This window comes from Rhinatrema bivittatum, chromosome 6, assembly GCF_901001135.1.
Source record: "Rhinatrema bivittatum chromosome 6, aRhiBiv1.1, whole genome shotgun sequence".
Taxonomy (NCBI): domain Eukaryota; kingdom Metazoa; phylum Chordata; class Amphibia; order Gymnophiona; family Rhinatrematidae; genus Rhinatrema; species Rhinatrema bivittatum.
In genome coordinates, this window is record NC_042620.1 from 326,408,834 (window position 1) to 326,426,637 (window position 17,804).

The 17,804-nt window shown below is 47.0% G+C and overlaps 1 protein-coding gene across 1 annotated transcript in view; it reads right to left on the bottom strand.

Annotated features, from left to right (window-relative positions):
* Positions 1–15,302, bottom strand: part of CHRDL1 (chordin like 1) — a 69,240-nt gene extending 53,938 nt beyond the window's left edge. The window contains exons 1-2 of the mRNA XM_029607626.1: positions 15,242–15,302; positions 2,983–3,125 (exon numbers count right to left, since the gene is read on the bottom strand). Coding sequence (XP_029463486.1) covers positions 2,983–3,079 — 97 coding nt within the window. The 5' untranslated portion in view covers positions 3,080–3,125; positions 15,242–15,302. The remainder of the gene's footprint in view (positions 1–2,982; positions 3,126–15,241) is intronic.
* Between the last annotated feature and the right edge of the window lie 2,502 nt (positions 15,303–17,804).

Below are 17,804 nucleotides of genomic sequence, written 5' to 3' on the forward strand. Positions count from 1 at the left end.
TTCCACTGTTCAGGTCTACAGGTGGCTAACAATTAAATGCAAGCTTGTAACAGGCTAAGTGGTTGGGAGGACTTGAGATATATATATATATATATATATATATATATATATATATATATATATATATATATATATATATATATATATATCTTCAGAAGTATCTGAGGCAATAGAAACGCGCTCTTTCAGAAAAACCAGGCAACGTTTAGGGACTGCGTTGGCTACTGCTGCTCTGGGAGCAGGCCTGCCCTTTGCAAAGCCTATCCCCAACAGTCCACTTTGCTAATTCTGACAGCTTTTGAGATTTTGAATGTTGTTTTACATTTCTGGGTTTCAGTTTGGTTCGGAGTTGGTCGTCTGGGTGTCTTGTGTGTGCTCTTAGCACAAGGAAAGAGGAAATATTTTGGTTTCACTGGAACTCACCCTCTCTGCCCCTCACTCGCCCACCCCACTTCCCCATTTTATAGGCTGCTTGTGGGGCAGAGGCCTTATTTCCTGCAGTGTTTCCAATTAGTTAAATTGGTCCTTGTTCACTAATGAATCCACCTGTTGAGACTTTTGATTTTAAACCCCAAACACTCCTGTCATCTCTGCCTGTCACAACTAGACTGTAAGCTCCACCCAAGGGCTGCCCCTTATATGTGTCTGCAGGCACCTTCTAGTGCCACATCTGATACCCAGAGCTTAATTTCCTGCAGAACAGCCCGGAAGGGCCTCCTGCCACCTTTTCTCCAGGACCCGAGGAGACAGAGCAGAGCCGGTGGTGGAAATCAGTTCTGGCTCTCCCATACAAAGAGAGCAGAGCCGGCGGTGACAGGGACCATTCCTGCCCCCAGGCCCCAGAAGAAGCAGAGCTGCTTTTATACCCTCAGTTGGGGGCAGCCACATGGCCTTAATGTTTGTGCCAATTTATTTCTGGCACAATTGAGGAGGTCGTTAGGGAGAATGGCCAAGGTCTGAGGAGGTGGATGCCTGGCAGCCCCGCTGTTTCTGTCTGCATGTAGGCCCAGGTTTAGGCAACATAAGGCAAGGGTGGAAGGTGCCAAACACCGAAAAGGATCCCGAAAGCCATCAGTTAAAAGCAGACACAAGACTGCTCTCAGATAAATAAACAGGGAATGCTTGAAAGGCAAAAAGCTGTCATTAAGCTATGAAAGTCTCCCTTAGTTGCTTGAAGATCTCGTTTTTCAAAAGCAGATCTAAATAAGAATGCTTTTAACGGCCTTTTGAACGTCGAGGAGCGGGGCGAGCTTGTTCTCAGCGCCTCTGCCAGCGTATCCCAAAACAGGGGCCCAGTGCTCCTGTCAGGTGAGCCAAGGCACCTGGACCTCCCTCCAGCAGGCCAGGCTGTGCCCACCGCTTGGCAGAGCTTCAAAGGGGCACCAAAATCTCACATCCGGCTCTGTTCACACCCAGCCCTGGCCTCCTCCCCCAAACACAGGCCCCACCCGGCCCTGTTCCCTCGCCTCGTTCCCCCATCCACTTCCAATCTGGCCAATACTGTAAGGTGCGCTCGGCCGAGTGCAGTTTAACTTGTGCTTGGACGTGCGTTTTCGATGCGTGTCCGCTACCCCTTATACTGTAAGGGGTTTAGCACATCGAAAACGCGTGGCCAACCCCCCCCCCCCCCCCCCCCCCAGAAACTGATAGCGCTCCTCACATGCAAATGCACGTTGATGAGGCTATTACTTATTCACCCGGGATATTGAAAGTAAAATGTGCGGCCGATGCGCACATTTTGCCCTCAGAAATTTGGGCTTTTCTGTACTCCCTCTGGCTAAATATCCTGGCGATATTAAGTCGGAGGAACCGAAAATTTTAAAAAGAAAATTAAAAAAAAAAAAGTGCCGGCCGGTCAGGATAGGAGAACGGACGCTCAGTTTTACTGGCATCCATTTCCCTAACCTATGGCTGTCAGCGGGGTTCGGAAAACCGACGCTCCTAGAATTGAGCATCAGCTTCCTGAACCCACTGCCGGCCACCTCTCCTGGGTTTCTGCTAATAAGGAGATGCTAGGGACCCGCTATCGTCCTTTTTAGCGTGACCCCTCATTTAAATACAGGATCGCGCGCCCAGGAGAGGTGGCTGGGCGTGCGTCGGGAGAGCGGGCGTTCAACACAGATAGCCAGTTCTCCCCTGATCCTTTCTGAATCAGCCTGTTTATGTCTACCAGTTAAGCCCCGGCAGTAGCAGCAGTAACGGGATGAAAAGCAAAGGAGGTATGCAAGGTAATTTCACCTGCTGTATTTGCATGCCCCTCCCGCACCTACTCATGAATACTGTTCATAAAACATGTCCACGGTGACGGGCAGTGCTGCGGCTGCTGGTGAAAGAAATCAGACCTCCAGGCTGACCAGACTGCACCAGCTCTGCAACCTGTCCGCTAGGTTTTCGGCTTACCCATCCCTTGTTTAACATCGCCCACGGGTACTGCACAGGGGGCACGGGCTCTGGCGCTCAGGATGTACCCAGCCGTGGCAGGCAAGCGTCCACTTCCTCTGCACCTGAGCTCCCTTCCCTCAAAGGACATTTCATCTTGGGCCTGGTCTGTACGAGGTTTTCCTTGGAGCGTGCAGGGCTGGTGAGAGTTCTCAGCAAACCAGCACCGTGCATGGGATGAAATCCAGCTGAAAGCTCAGCTCAGGACATCAGATTCTTCCAGACCTCTTAACTCTCCTTACTTGGGTTCATCATGCCTGAGATTTTATGGAGAACAACAGAAGCAGCAGCAGACAGACAAATAAGAACTGTTCCCCTGCGGTAAAATGAAGAGATGGCCTTCAGGCTCCTCAGAGCAGAGTCTCTCAGAGCAGGTCTGTGGCTTGCAGAGCAATCTCGTGCATATTCATTCTGGGTCTCCAGGAGGATGGTTACTCCAGGACTGGCTTGAGAACTGGAATGAGGTTGAGATTCTTCACTGGGGCAAATGTGGGGGGAATTTCAAAGACACTTTTTATTAGTGGAAAAAAAACTGCCCCTTACCTTTTACCGGCTCTGATTTGGCTCCATCCAGGTAAAGAAGACACAGCAGATAGGAAAAGAGGAATTGAACGTCTCCTGCTCTGCATGGGGTTCTCATGTTTTCAACAAATATTCCAGATCTCTTCCGAAGGAAAACGCTGGACCTGTTGGAAAGAGAGAAGGCTAAGGACAAAAGCCTGACACTGGATTTCACCCAGTCCTCCCCCCCCGGCAGAGCCTCAGCAGCTTTTGCTTCTCCGACTGCCAGAAGCCCAGCCAGGGTGGGCCGGGAAGGACGACGCTTTCTGATGGCAGGAGCTGCACACATTGCTACCCGGGGGCTCAGGGCACGGAGGGCTGCACCTGCCAGCAGACTGCCTTGGGATGTCAGGCCCTCCCTCTGTGCCTGAAGCACCCCATTCAGAAGGGCATCCATGAGGGGGAGGGGAGCCAGACGGGAGAAGCATTTTGGTTATTGCTCGCACTTGAAGGTGTAAAACGTGGCAATAGTGGTTCAGATTCTCAGCAAATTGAAAAGTTGTGAAATTGAAGCGGCATGAGGGGGCGAGGGTGGGTGGAAGGGGATTTTATTATGTGGTGGGAGCCAGGCAAAGGCAGAGCAGTGGAGAGGTTTCCGCACTGGAAAAGATCAGGAACGACCGTTCACTTTTTTTTTTTGTGTGTGTTTTTTTATCTGGGTGATTGCATAACACATGGGCAAAAACCAAAAGGAAAGCTAAGGGCAAACAGAAGTGGCACAGCAGAATTGCCACCCTTTGTATCACAGCTGGCACTGGATAATAATGAGGGATTAATACACCTGGCATTTATTGATTACAGAGAGAAGTATTACTCCGGTCCCCATGAGCCACAGACAGGCCTGGCTTTGCTTTCAGGATTGCCACAATGAATATGCATGAGATAGATATAATCATACATTGGAGACCCAGGCCATGCAAATCTACCTGCTGCACATTCACTGTGGCAATCCTGAAAACCCGACTGGCAGAGAAGCTTAGGAGAGTGCTGATGACAAGTATTTCTCTGCGTATCCTGCCCATGTGCTTTTCAAACCGATTGCTCTGAAGCTTGCAGATAATTTGTGGGTAGAAACTCTTGCTACTATTTTCGGTGTAAGCAATATTTCTTTTCTTATTCATACTGACCTCAAACTAAAATCTGGCCAGGTGTCACCCCTATTCTAGAGCGCAGCAGACCGTATCCTTGGGTCTGGCCCAGAAGAGTTTCAGAGAACAGTAAAATCAGTAGACAGACGTGGAGCGATCTCAGGCTGTAATGTGCCCTGTGGTTTGCTCAGGGCATCATTCTTGCTAATGTGTGTCAGCTAAATACTAGTTTGTATTTGTATGCAACCTCCCTCAAAATCATGATCCAAAGTGGTTTACAGCTTGATAAGTGACACTAGAGCGAAAGTACAATAAAGATATATAAATCCTTCAAGAGGCATGCAAGACCTACAACATGGGCGTAGTGTTGTGCATGGGAACCACCAACTTTGACGCTTTTTCCCTGGCTCATCCTCACCCCCGGAACATTAGCAGCTGAGGCCGGAGAGCGGTGACAGCTGGAGCCCGATGTAGAGTGACAGCCCCAGTGGCCCATAACACTCTTCTTTTTTTTCGGACAGCAGGGGACAAAAGAGGAGGTTGTTGCTGCTTTATGTGCTTCCCGGGGAGGGAATGAGCAAAAGAATGCTTGTGTATCTATTGAGAGCACGTGTGGAGAGAGCACGTGTGTGATTGACTGAGAGCATGTGTCTGGATAAGTGTGTGACAGAGAGAAACTGTGTGTCTGTGGACAGACAGCATGTGGTGTGACAGTATGTGTGTGTGTGTGAGAGAGAAAGAGCATGTATGTATGAGTGAGTGAGAGCATGTGTCTGGGTGTGTGACAGAGAGAAACTGTGTGTCTGTGGACAGGCAGCATATGAGTGTGACAGTATGTGTGTGTGTGTGTGTGAGAGAGAAAGAGCATGTATGTATGAGTGAGTGAGAGCATGTGTCTGGGTAAGTGTGTGACAGAGAGAAACTGTGTGTCTGTGGACAGGCAGCATATGAGTGTGACAGTATGTGTGTGTGTGTGTGTGTGTGTGTGAGAGAGAAAGAGCATGTATGTATGAGTGAGTGAGAGCATGTGTCTGGGTAAGTGTGTGACAGAGAGAAACTGTGTGTCTGTGGACAAACAGCATGTGAGTGTGACAGTATGTGTGTGTGTGTGTGAGAGAGAAGGTCTGTATACAACACCACACCGCCCCCCCCATTCCCACTCCATCCTCCCCACTAATCTATGACAATCTCAGCACATCTGGAAATCAAAAGTTCTCAAGTATGGAGACGGGTGATTTTATAATCCTTATTAGTTTTAATTATTGGTTGTTATTTGATATGTCTGCTGTTTTGAAATATGTTATTGGTATATGGGTTATTTTTTAAAACATTCATATGATTTTTCCATTATTGGATCTTCTTTTTGTCACCTTTAGAATATTTATTCTTTTATTAATATGGCTATTATGATTGATGTTTTATATTTCTTGATTTTGTTTGATGTTTATGAGGAATGATGCTTCAGTTCTTTATCCATTGTTGCACTATATACAGAGTCTGGCTTGTAGTGGTTTCCAGTTCAATTTTTGTCTGATTATTACTTTGTAGACTCTTTACTCGGTATTTGGTGAAGGTCTGCATATGTGACTGAAGTGAGGTAATCTGCAAGAATGTACTTTCTCTTCAGAGATCTGTAGCAGCCTGGGTTATTCTGTTTTCCTAATAGGAGGTGTATTGGTGTTTTAGAGCCTGGTGTAATATTTGCAGTATTGTCTTTTCATAAGTAGAGTTGTTGCAGGAAGTTAGTGCACATCAGCACCTCACCTCTCTCCCCCTGGGTTGTGTGTGTTTGTGTGTGAATGGGAGCCTGCCTAAGCTTTGTAAGTCTGTGTGTGAAGAAAGTTTGTGATGCCCTACTAATGCACAGCAAGCTCAGCATGACTAGAAATCAAACGTTCCCAGGTATGGAGGGTGAGGAATGTTTCCGTCCTTATTAGTTTCAATTATTGGTCGTCATCTCCCCCCAGTGGCCCTAGAGCTCCCATGTCTCATCCCCAGTTCTCAGTGGTTCTCAAGCCCTCAGGCCCTTGATGGTCTTCTAAAACTAGATTTCATGTAATTACTGTATGAAAAAGATTACATAAACATCTAATTAACATTTTATGGCCTGGAGTTAATGCGGAGATTTTAAGTCTGCTAGGGGGTTAGATATTGGGTGTTGGAGGATCTTAGAAGTCTTGTTTTTCAGTCAACTGTCAGCATCAAATGTTCTGGTGCATCACCTACCTCAGTAGTCATCCTACGCCCCATAGTATGGACAGCCATGCCAGGAAAAGGCCCGAGGGCCACAAGTAATAAATATTTTAATCATCTTGTATCCTACTTTTTACTTACATATCTGTATGGTTGAAAACAATCCAATGCTGAATTGAAAATTCGAAATTTAGATAAACTGTCCTTTCTTGGGGTTTACTGTACAACACAAACCCAAGTGTTCAGAGCTCAGGAAAGGCAGACACGCTCCCTGCTCCTCCACAAGCACACAAACTCCAAAACAGAGGAGGTAACCTTCAGATCCTTCCTCTGAAAAGGTCTCCAAGCCGTTTTTTTGCAAGAAGTGTAAAATGCATTGGATTACAAGCAGATACTAACACGAATTTCCTGAGCTGCAGGAGACACAAGGAGTCATGGGGTTCACCAAGTGCTTTTGCAGAGCTTCTATCTGCTTCATCAGAGGAATCTCTCAGGAAAATGCAAAAACATTTGAGGTCAGCCAAAATGGGTCCCTGTCTCTTTAAAGCGTAGGAGCCTTTTTTTTTTTTTTTTCTTAAATCTTCATTAACACCTTGACCAATAAATGGATTAGGCTTGATCTTTTTGCCAGATACCTTTGGCTCTGCCATCAGTGCAGCTTTATTCCTCTGCTCATGGTAGGATAGGGACAGGATTATTCTTCTGGGATCATTAGCCTTGCTCTGAGATTTAAAATACTGATTTCTGCAGCATGAAGGCTGGATTTCTTTCAGCATATTTTCTTATTTGATGATGACTAATCCGCCTTAGCCCGGGCAGAATCACGTTCACCTTCAAAGAGATATTTGAGGATCTACAGCATATAAACGGTTTTTGTGCATGAAAGCTAGCATATTCCATCTTCAGCCTGGCTGACCTTTACGGGAATCCTTGGATAGCAGTAACTCTAGCTGAGATCAAAGGAGGGATGTTTAATCTGTTCTGAAGCCCACGGCAGAGTGCGCAGGCATGGAAGAAGAGGTTCCCGTGAGAGGTGCTGGTGGGGCGAGCTTAGCTTGCAGTCTCATCTCTGCCTCCCTCCCTGTGTCATCGAGCCTGCTTCTTCCTGGTCTCGCCGCCGAATTTCCTCTTCTGCACCAATAACCACCCACAAGGCAAAGGCCCGAAGCAGAACGCCAGCAGATTAAAAATATCTTATGACTGCAAACACCCATTCATGAGGATGCTTCCGATCAGAGACCCTCTGGGGATGTCCCAAAGCTAAGGCAGCGGAAACGTCTAGGTTGGTTAATAGCTGGCATCACATTGCCTCTAAGTAAGGCATCTGTTCATTTTTTTATTTATTTCTATTATTTATCGAGCACCCTATTCCAAAAGACTCAAGGTGATATATAAATTAAACCTAAAGATTAAAACAGAGCAGCAAAAATAATTAAAGCAAAATAAAACAATATGGCTTCCAGCCTTTTCGGGGGTTAATATGATGCATTCACAGTTCAGTTGTCTCAAATGAAAAACTGAGTTTCCAAACCAACAGTTATAAGAATATAAGAAGTTGCCACACTGGGTCAGACCAAGGGTTCATCCTGTTTCCAACAATATCACAAGTGCCTGGCAATATCCCAAACAGTGGATAGATCCCAGGGATTAGTCGTGGCTTTTCCCCAAGTTTATCTTGGTTAATAAAGGTCTATGGACTGCTCCAATAATTGTCCAAACCTTTTTTAAACCCATCTATGCTAGCTTCTTTTACCACATCCTCCAGCAATGAGTTCCAGAGTTTGTGTGTTGAGTGAAAAAGAATTTTCTTTGTTTTAATTGTCCTACTTGCTAACTTCATGGAGTGTCCCCTAGTTTTGTATTATTTGAAAGAGTAAATAATGGATTCACATTTACCCATTCTATTCCACTCTTGATTTTATAGTCCTCTATCAAATTCCTCTCATTTGTCTCTTCTCCAAGCTGAACAACCCTAATCTCTTTAGCCTCTCCTCATAGGCAAGCTGATCCATCCCCTTTAACATTTTGGTTGCCCTTCTCAGTCCAGCTATATCTTTTTTTGAGATGTAGCAACTAGACTTGCACACAGAACTTTAGGTGTGATCTTTCCGTTGAGTGATACAGAGGTACTATGACATTCTGTTTTATTCTCCATTCCTTTCCTAATAATCCCCAGCATTCTGTTTGTGTATGATATATGAACACAAGATGAGGATGCACCATGGAGTGATACAGAGACATTATGATATTCTCTGTTTTATTCTCCATTCCTTTCCTAATAATCCCCAGCATTCTGTTTGTGTATGATATATGAACACAAGATGAGGTCACACCATGGAGTGATACAGAGGCATTATGATATTCTCTGTGTTATTCTCCATTCCTTTCCTAATAATCCCCAGCATTCTGTTTGTGTATGATATATGAACACAAGATAAGGATGCACCATGGAGCGATACAGAGACATTATGATATTCTGTGTTTTATTCTCCATTCCTTCCCTAATAATCCCGTGCATTCTGTTTGTGTATCATATATGAACACTAGATGAGGATGCACCATGGAGTGATACAGAGACATTATGATATTCTCTGTTTTATTCTCCATTCCTTTCCTAATAATCCCCAGCATTCTGTGTGTGTATGATATATGAACACAAGATGAGGTCGCACCATGGAGTGTTACAGAGGCATTATGATATTCTCTGTTTTATTCTCCATTCCTTTCCTAATAATCCCCAGCATTCTGTGTGTGTATGATATATGAACACAAGATGAGGTCGCACCATGGAGTGATATGGAGACATTATGATATTCTCTGTTTTATTCTCCTTTCCTTTCCTAATAATCCCCAGCATTCTGTTTGTGTATGATATATGAACACAAGATGAGGATGCACCATGGAGTGATACAGAGACATTATGATATTCTCTGTTTTATTCTCCATTCCTTTCCTAATAATCCCCAGCATTCTGTTTGTGTATGATATATGAACACAAGATGAGTCACACCATGGAGTGATACAGAGGCATTATGATATTCTCTGTTTTATTCTCCATTCCTTTCCTAATAATCCCTAGCATTCTGTTTGTGTATGATATATGAACACAAGATGAGTCACACCATGGAGTGATACAGAGGCATTATGATATTCTCTGTTTTATTCTCCAGTCCTTTCCTAATAATCCCCAGCATTCTGTTTGTGTATGATATATGAACACAAGATGAGGATGCATCATGGAGTGATACAGAGACATTATGATATTCTCTGTTTTATTCTCCATTCCTTTCCTAATAATCCCCAGCATTCTGTTTGTGTATGATATATGAACACAAGATGAGGTCTCACCATGGAGTGATACAGAGGCATTATGATATTCTCTGTTTTATTCTCCATTCCTTTCCTAATAATCCCCAGCATTCTGTTTGTGTATGATATATGAACACAAGATGAGGACGCACCATGGAGTGATACAGAGACATTAGGATATTCTCTGTTTTATTCTCCATTCCTTTCCTAATAATCCCCAGCATTCTGTGTGTGTATGATATATGAACACAAGATGAGGATGCACCATGGAGTGATACAGAGACATTATGATATTCTCTGTTTTATTCTCCTTCCTTTCCTAATAATCCCCAGCATTCTGTTTGTGTATGATATATGAACACAAGATGAGGATGCACCATGGAGTGATACAGAGGCATTATGATATTCTCTGTTTTATTCTCCATTCCTTTCCTAATAATCCCCAGCATTCTGTTTGTGTATAATATATGAACACAAGATGAGGATGCACCATGGAGTGATTCAGAGACATTATGATATTCTCTGTTTTATTCTCCATTCCTTTCCTAATAATCCCCAGCATTCTGTTTGTGTATGATATATGAACACAAGATGAGGATGCACCATGGAGTGATACAGAGACATTATGATATTCTCTGTTTTATTCTCCATTCCTTTCCTAATAATCCCCAGCATTCTGTTTGTGTATGATATATGAACACAAGATGAGGATGCACCATGGAGTGATACAGAGACATTATGATATTCTCTGTTTTATTCTCCATTCCTTTCCTAATAATCCCCAGCATTCTGTTTGTGTATGATATATGAACACAAGATGAGGATGCACCATGGAGTGATACAGAGGCATTATGATATTCTCTGTTTTATTCTCCATTCCTTTCCTAATAATCCCCAGCATTCTGTTTGTGTATGATATATGAACACAAGATGAGGATGCACCATGGAGTGATACAGAGGCATTATGATATTCTCTGTTTTATTCTCCATTCCTTTCCTAATAATCCCCAGCATTCTGTTTGTGTATGATATATGAACACAAGATGAGGATGCACCATGGAGTGATACAGAGGCATTATGATATTCTCTGTTTTATTCTCCATTCCTTTCCTAATAATCCCTAGCATTCTGTTTGTGTATGATATATGAACACAAGATGAGGATGCACCATGGAGTGATACAGAGGCATTATGATATTCTCTGTTTTATTCTCCATTCCTTTCCTAATAATCCCCAGCATTCTGTTTGTGTATGATATATGAACACAAGATGAGGTCGCACCATGGAGTGATACAGAGGCATTATGATATTCTCTGTTTTATTCTCCATTCCTTTCCTAATAATCCCCAGCATTCTGTTTGTGTATGATATATGAACACAAGATGTGGATGCACCATGGAGTGATACAGAGGCATTATGATATTCTCTGTTTTATTCTCCATTCCTTTCCTAATAATCCCCAGCATTCTGTGTGTGTATGATATATGAACACAAGATGAGGATGCACCATGGAGTGATACAGAGGCATTATGATATTCTCTGTTTTATTCTCCATTCCTTTCCTAATAATCCCCAGCATTCTGTTTGTGTATGATATATGAACACAAGATGAGGATGCACCATGGAGTGATACAGAGGCATTATGACATTCTCTGTTTTATTCTCCTTCCTTTCCTAATAATCCCCAGCATTCTGTTTGTGTATGATATATGAACACAAGATGAGGATGCACCATGGAGTGATACAGAGGCATTATGACATTCTCTGTTTTATTCTCCTTCCTTTCCTAATAATCCCCAGCATTCTGTTTGTGTATGATATATGAACACAAGATGAGGATGCAGCATGGAGTGATACAGAGGCATTATGATATTCTCTGTTTTATTCTCCATTCCTTTCCTAATAATTCCTAACATTCTGCTGCCTATTGAGCTGAGGATTTCAAAGTATTGTCCACAATGAAATGCAGATCCTTTTCCCAAGTTGTAACTCCTAATTTGGTACCTAACATCATGTAACTACAGTGTGAGTTACTTTTCCCTATGTGCATTGCTCTGCACCTGTCCACATTAAATGTCATGTACCATTTGATATCCAATCTTCCACTCGCAAGTTCTTTCTCTAATTTCTCACAATCCACTTGTGGCTTAACTACTCTGAATAATTTTGTATCATCCGCAAATTTGATTATCTCACTCGTCGTATTCCTTTCCAGATTATTTATAAATATATTGAAAAGCACCAGTCCAAATACAGATCCCTGAGGCACTCCACTGTTTACCCTTTTCCACTGAGAAAATTGTCCATTTAATCCTACTCTCTGTTTCCTGTTTCCTGTCTTTTAGCCAGTTTGTAATCCACAACCAGCATGAAGGATGCGACTGGGACCAGCGACTGGGACAGCCAGCATGAAGGATGCGACTGGGACCAGCGACTGGGACCAGCGACTGGGACAGCCAGCATGAAGGATGCGACTGGGACCAGCAACTGGGACAGCCAGCATGAAGGATGGACAGGGATCAGCGACTGGGACAGCCAGCATGAAGGATGGACTGGGACCAGCGACTGGGACAGCCAGCATGAAGGATGGACAGGGACCAGCGACTGGAACAACCAGCATGAAGGATGGACTGGGACCAGTGACTGGGACAGCCAGCATGAAGGATGGACAGGGACCAGTGACTGGAACAGCCAGCATGAAGGATGGACTGGGACCAGCGACTGGGACAGCCAGCATGAAGGATGGACAGGGACCAGTGACTGGAACAGCCAGCATGGATGCGACTGGGAGCAGTGACTGGGACAGCCAGCATGAAGGATGGACTGGGATCAGCGACTGGGATAGCCAGCATGAAGGATGCGACTGGGAGCAGTGACTGGGACAGCCAGCATGAAGGATGGACTGGGACCAGCGACTGGGACAGCCAGCATGAAGGATGGACAGGGACCAGTGACTGGAACAGCCAGCATGGATGCGACTGGGAGCAGTGACTGGGACAGCCAGCATGAAGGATGGACTGGGATCAGCGACTGGGATAGCCAGCATGAAGGATGCGACTGGGAGCAGTGACTGGGACAGCCAGCAAGAAGGATGCGACTGGGATCAGTGACTGGGACAGCCAGCATGGATGTGACTGGGAGCAGTGACTGGGACAGCCAGCATGAAGGATGGACTGGGATCAGCGACTGGGATAGCCAGCATGAAGGATGCGACTGGGATCAGTGACTGGGACAGCCAGCATGAAGGATGGACTGGGATCAGCGACTGGGACAGCCAGCATGAAGGATGGACAGGGACCAGTGACTGGGATAGCCAGCATGAAGGATGCGACTGGGAGCAGTGACTGGGACAGCCAGCATGAAGGATGCGACTGGGAGCAGTGACTGGGACCCAGCATGAAGGATGTGACTGGGATCAGTGACTGGGATAGCCAGCATGAAGGATGTGACTGGGATCAGTGACTGGGATAGCCAGCATGAAGGATGTGACTGGGATCAGTGACTGGGATAGCCAGCATGAAGGATGTGACTGGGATCAGTGACTGGGATAGCCAGCATGAAGGATGCGACTGGGAGCAGTGACTGGGACCCAGCATGAAGGATGTGACTGGGATCAGTGACTGGGATAGCCAGCATGAAGGATGTGACTGGGAGCAGTGACTGGGACCCAGCATGAAGGATGCGACTGGGAGCAGTGACTGGGACCCAGCATGAAGGATGTGACTGGGATCAGTGACTGGGATAGCCAGCATGAAGGATGTGACTGGGAGCAGTGACTGGGACCCAGCATGAAGGATGTGACTGGGATCAGTGACTGGGATAGCCAGCATGAAGGATGTGACTGGGATCAGTGACTGGGACAGCCAGCATGAAGGATGCGACTGGGAGCAGTGACTGGGACCCAGCATGAAGGATGTGACTGGGATCAGTGACTGGGACCCAGCATGAAGGATGTGACTGGGATCAGTGACTGGGATAGCCAGCATGAAGGATGTGACTGGGAGCAGTGACTGGGACCCAGCATGAAGGATGCGACTGGGAGCAGTGACTGGGATAGCCAGCATGAAGGATGTGACTGGGAGCAGTGACTGGGACCCAGCATGAAGGATGGACTGGGACCAGCGACTGGAACAGCCAGCATGGATGCGACTGGGAGCAGTGACTGGGACAGCCAGCATGAAGGATGGACTGGGACCAGTGACTGGGACAGCCAGCATGAAGGATGCGACTGGGAGCAGTGACTGGGACCCAGCATGAAGGATGTGACTGGGATCAGTGACTGGGATAGCCAGCATGAAGGATGTGACTGGGAGCAGTGACTGGGAACCAGCATGAAGGATGGACTGGGACCAGCGACTGGAACAGCCAGCATGGATGCGACTGGGAGCAGTGACTGGGACAGCCAGCATGAAGGATGGACTGGGACCAGTGACTGGGACAGCCAGCAAGAAGGATGCGACTGGGATCAGTGACTGGGACAGCCAGCATGGATGTGACTGGGACCACAGCTGGCCTCACAAGCACTGGAGCCCCATAAAAACAAGGAAAGGAAAGATTTATGGAGCAAGTGCATTTCCATGTAATTGTCTTTTTTTTTGTGCATATTGTAAGGGGCTTTTCGGGGCTTCAATCTTGGCCAGCTCAGATGATTCTTGGAAGCAAAACCAGTTTTCTTTCTGTTCGCCTTTGAGTAAGAGCAGCCCACAAGGGACATTTCCTTTCACACAGGATTTCAGTTCAGGTTCCAAAATTAAAAATAAAGAACTGTCATTTTACATGATAAAAAAAATAGTCTTTTTTTTAACGAAAGAACATTTCCACCTCCCAGCTCCTCCTCTCAGAGATAAATAACTGTAAATATAAGCCAGATATTAAACATGTGCCTTATAAGTTAATGTTTCACTGGGAGCTCATTTTTGTCTAAACAGAAGAAGAGATATTTTAATGCAAGATATCCAGCAGAGATTTTTTGCTAGGGAATGTTCTCCTACCCTAAGAGAACTGAAGGTCCCTATCACAAAAGCGGTTATTCCCAGCTCCTTATACTGGCATAGGACAGCATGATGGAGAGGAGACATGCATACTATGAAATGCATGCACATTCATGTTTCCTCTGACCCAAACAACCGAGGAACGCATTTAGAAAAGAAAAAAAAATGAGTCTCCTGTCAGAAGGAATCAGGCTGGAAGCTCTTAACGCCTTTATAGCAGCGGAGCAAGAGGAACACAGCAGCACAGTGCAGGAGAGCAGGAAGAAGACCTTGAGGGAGGAGCAGTGTTTCACCTGGCCCGGTCTGCTTATAGCGAGGAAGGGAGGCTGAGCGCGTTAGAAAGCGCCTTCCTGCCTTGCGTTATAGCTGAGCGCGTTAGAAAGAGCCTTCCTGCCTTGCGTTATAGCTGAGCGCGTTAGAAAGCGCCTCCCTGCCTTGCCTTAAAGCTGAGCGCGTTAGAAAGCGCCTCCCTGCCTTGCGTTATAGCTGAGCCCCGGGGCTCTGCCGCGCACGAACCTCAGGGGAGTCAGGCTTGGAGGGGAGGGAGCCGAGAGAAGGAAAGAGCCCAGGGACGGGGTCCTGGCCTGGATGGGCAGAGCCCGTGTTTCCCGGAGCCCGGCGCTGCCTGCGCTCGGGGGGGGGAGAAGGGAGCTCGCTTACCTCGTCCATCGAAGCAGCCCTGCTCCCGGGGAGCTCCTGGGGAACGGCAGCGCTCGGGCGTCCTGCAGCCCGGCAATGAGGAGCTTCCCTGTGCATGGGAGGGAGGAGGAGAGCTCCTCTCCTCCCTCCCCCTTCCCATCGCCAAAGCTGCTGCTAAGCCTTTTTTCTCCTGCTGATAAAAACTGGATATTGAGATCATTTTGGTGATTTACAGGTTGAGATCCTCTCTGCACTGCGGATCTGCCACACGGATCTCAGGAGAGTAGGGGCCTCTCTCTGGAAGAGACCAGGAGATCCCCCCGGGAGCTGCTTCTGCTGCAGGGCCCTGCCCTCCTGCGCTATTGCACCCCCAGACCCACTGAAACCTTGCAGCAGCTCCAGATGAGAGTCAGGGCCCATTCTACGCACAGAGCCCGAGGGTGGCCAGGGGCCAATGACCCTTATTGCCCGGGAGTCCAGATCCCTCTCAGGCCGCTTCCAGGCCTAGGTTTTCTTTTTCCTACTGTCATTCTGGTACTTTCTGCCTGGCCGAGCGCCCCGCAGCGGGGGGTACAAGAGGTAACTTAGCTGCTTAAATACTGTATCAAAGTATTAAGCATGAGGGTCTCCTTTCAGTGACACGAAAAAGGCAAGAGGCACAGTCTGAAGCCCCCACTAAGGGGAATTTGATTTTAAGAGAGTAAAAGTTATATCTAATGCTTTGCGAGCTCACCTACGCCAGGCAGGAGTCAGAGGAGGCATAACTTGCAGAGCATTAATGGAGATTCCTGGATAAAGTGATATAACACGGCTCTGACTGCTGCATGAATAGTGCTGCTCCCGGGAGGAAGTGCGCAGACATTCACGGCAAGCCCGCCCTCAGCCTTCCTGGGGGCCATGCTTAGCTTGGGAGACTCCAATTCCACCTGCCAAATTGAATGTTCACACCTGGGCATGGGCTTTTGTCCCTATCCCAGTCCAACACACACAGAAACAGCGGCGACGAAAGAGGGGGATGCACTCAACAGGCCGATGCAATAAAGTCTGCTTAATAAAAACCCTGCGTCCGGACTGGGCAATATGCACGTGAGCTGCCGCACTAAAACAGACTGGCCGGAGAGAAATTGTGCGTCCGTGGCATCTGGTGCCCAGGAGACGGGCTGTGCACGGGTTATGAAACCGATCCTCAATATAGCAGTGTCCGTTTCTTCCCCTGTTTTACCGGCACAATACACACGGCCCTGAGTGTGTATATTGTGGGTGCATATTGTGCGTCCCGAAAATGTTTTGTTTTTTTTAATGTCGACATGCTTATTTTTGCACGGTGCCGCTTAGCATCGCAATGATACTAAGTAGGAGGAACCACAGAAAAGCAGTTTTTTTTGTTTTTAAGTTGAGCCCTTGGATGTGCGGTGAAACTTTACGCCTGCTCCAGGGCAGGTGCAAAATTTTACAGGTTAAAATGTGCCCCTCAGGCACACGGGGAGCTTTTGCACTGCGGGTAATAGTTAATAGCCTCACCCCGTGGCATTTACATGTGATGAGCGCCATTAGCTATGCCTTCATTTCCACGTGCGTTTTAGACGCACTGATCCCCCTTATTGCATCGGGGGCTATGGCCGCGCGTCCAAAACGTGCGTCCAACCACTGGTTAAGCGAGCGCTAGGCTGGGTGCACTTATTGCTTCGGGCCCCCTGTGGCTAATTTACAAACTAGCAGGATAATTTCTTTTTGAGAACCGACTGCGTGGCACCCACGTAGAAAGAGCCACGGGCTGGCACCTCAGGGGGCTGCTGAGAACTGCTCCCATAATTATCTTTTTGCAAAGCCTAAAACTCTTGATGTGGGATCACCCGGTAGCATGAAAGGGAGCAGCAGAGGCAGATCGGCCCACCGGGGGGATCGGGCATTCCCCTGGTGGGCCGATCGCTCCAGTCACGTGGTCCTCCGTGCGTGGCCATGACAGAGCCGCGCTCGGCAGACCACGTGACGTGTCCTGGGCCGGCCTGGGCGGCGAATACCCGGACCGGTCCGACATCGTGAGTCCGCCGCTGAGCAGCACTGTAAAGAGGTGAAAACAGGGCGTGCTCTCCACTCATATACTGGAGACTATTTATTTATTTTAAATCTTTTATACGCCGCCTCTGCAATGCTACAACACAGTGCTGGTGAATCCTCTCAGTGCCGCCTCTGAATTTCAGGGCAGTGTTTCCTGAAACCTAGGCGGGGCGGCGTTTCTCGTCTCTAATTTCTGTCCAGGAGCCCCCTGTGGTCCGGTCCCAGTTAAGGTCCCCAGCTGGTGAGAAACCTGTACTGGAAATAGCCGACCCTCCTGCTTTCTGACCCAAGTGCTCCTCGCTGCTCGGTTAACCCCGGCGGCTCACTCTCCCTGCCACGTGGGGCAAGCAATGGACGGAGCTCAACAAGTGACTGGGAGTAGGAAACTCTGGTTAGGCCTGAAACTGCCAGGGAGACCTGGCTGTCCAGTATCAAGCACGGCTGGGGAGGGAGAGCAGACAGTGCTCTAAAAATAAGACACTGGAAAAATTACATAATATGAGCCATGAAGGGCGCTGGAGTGGTG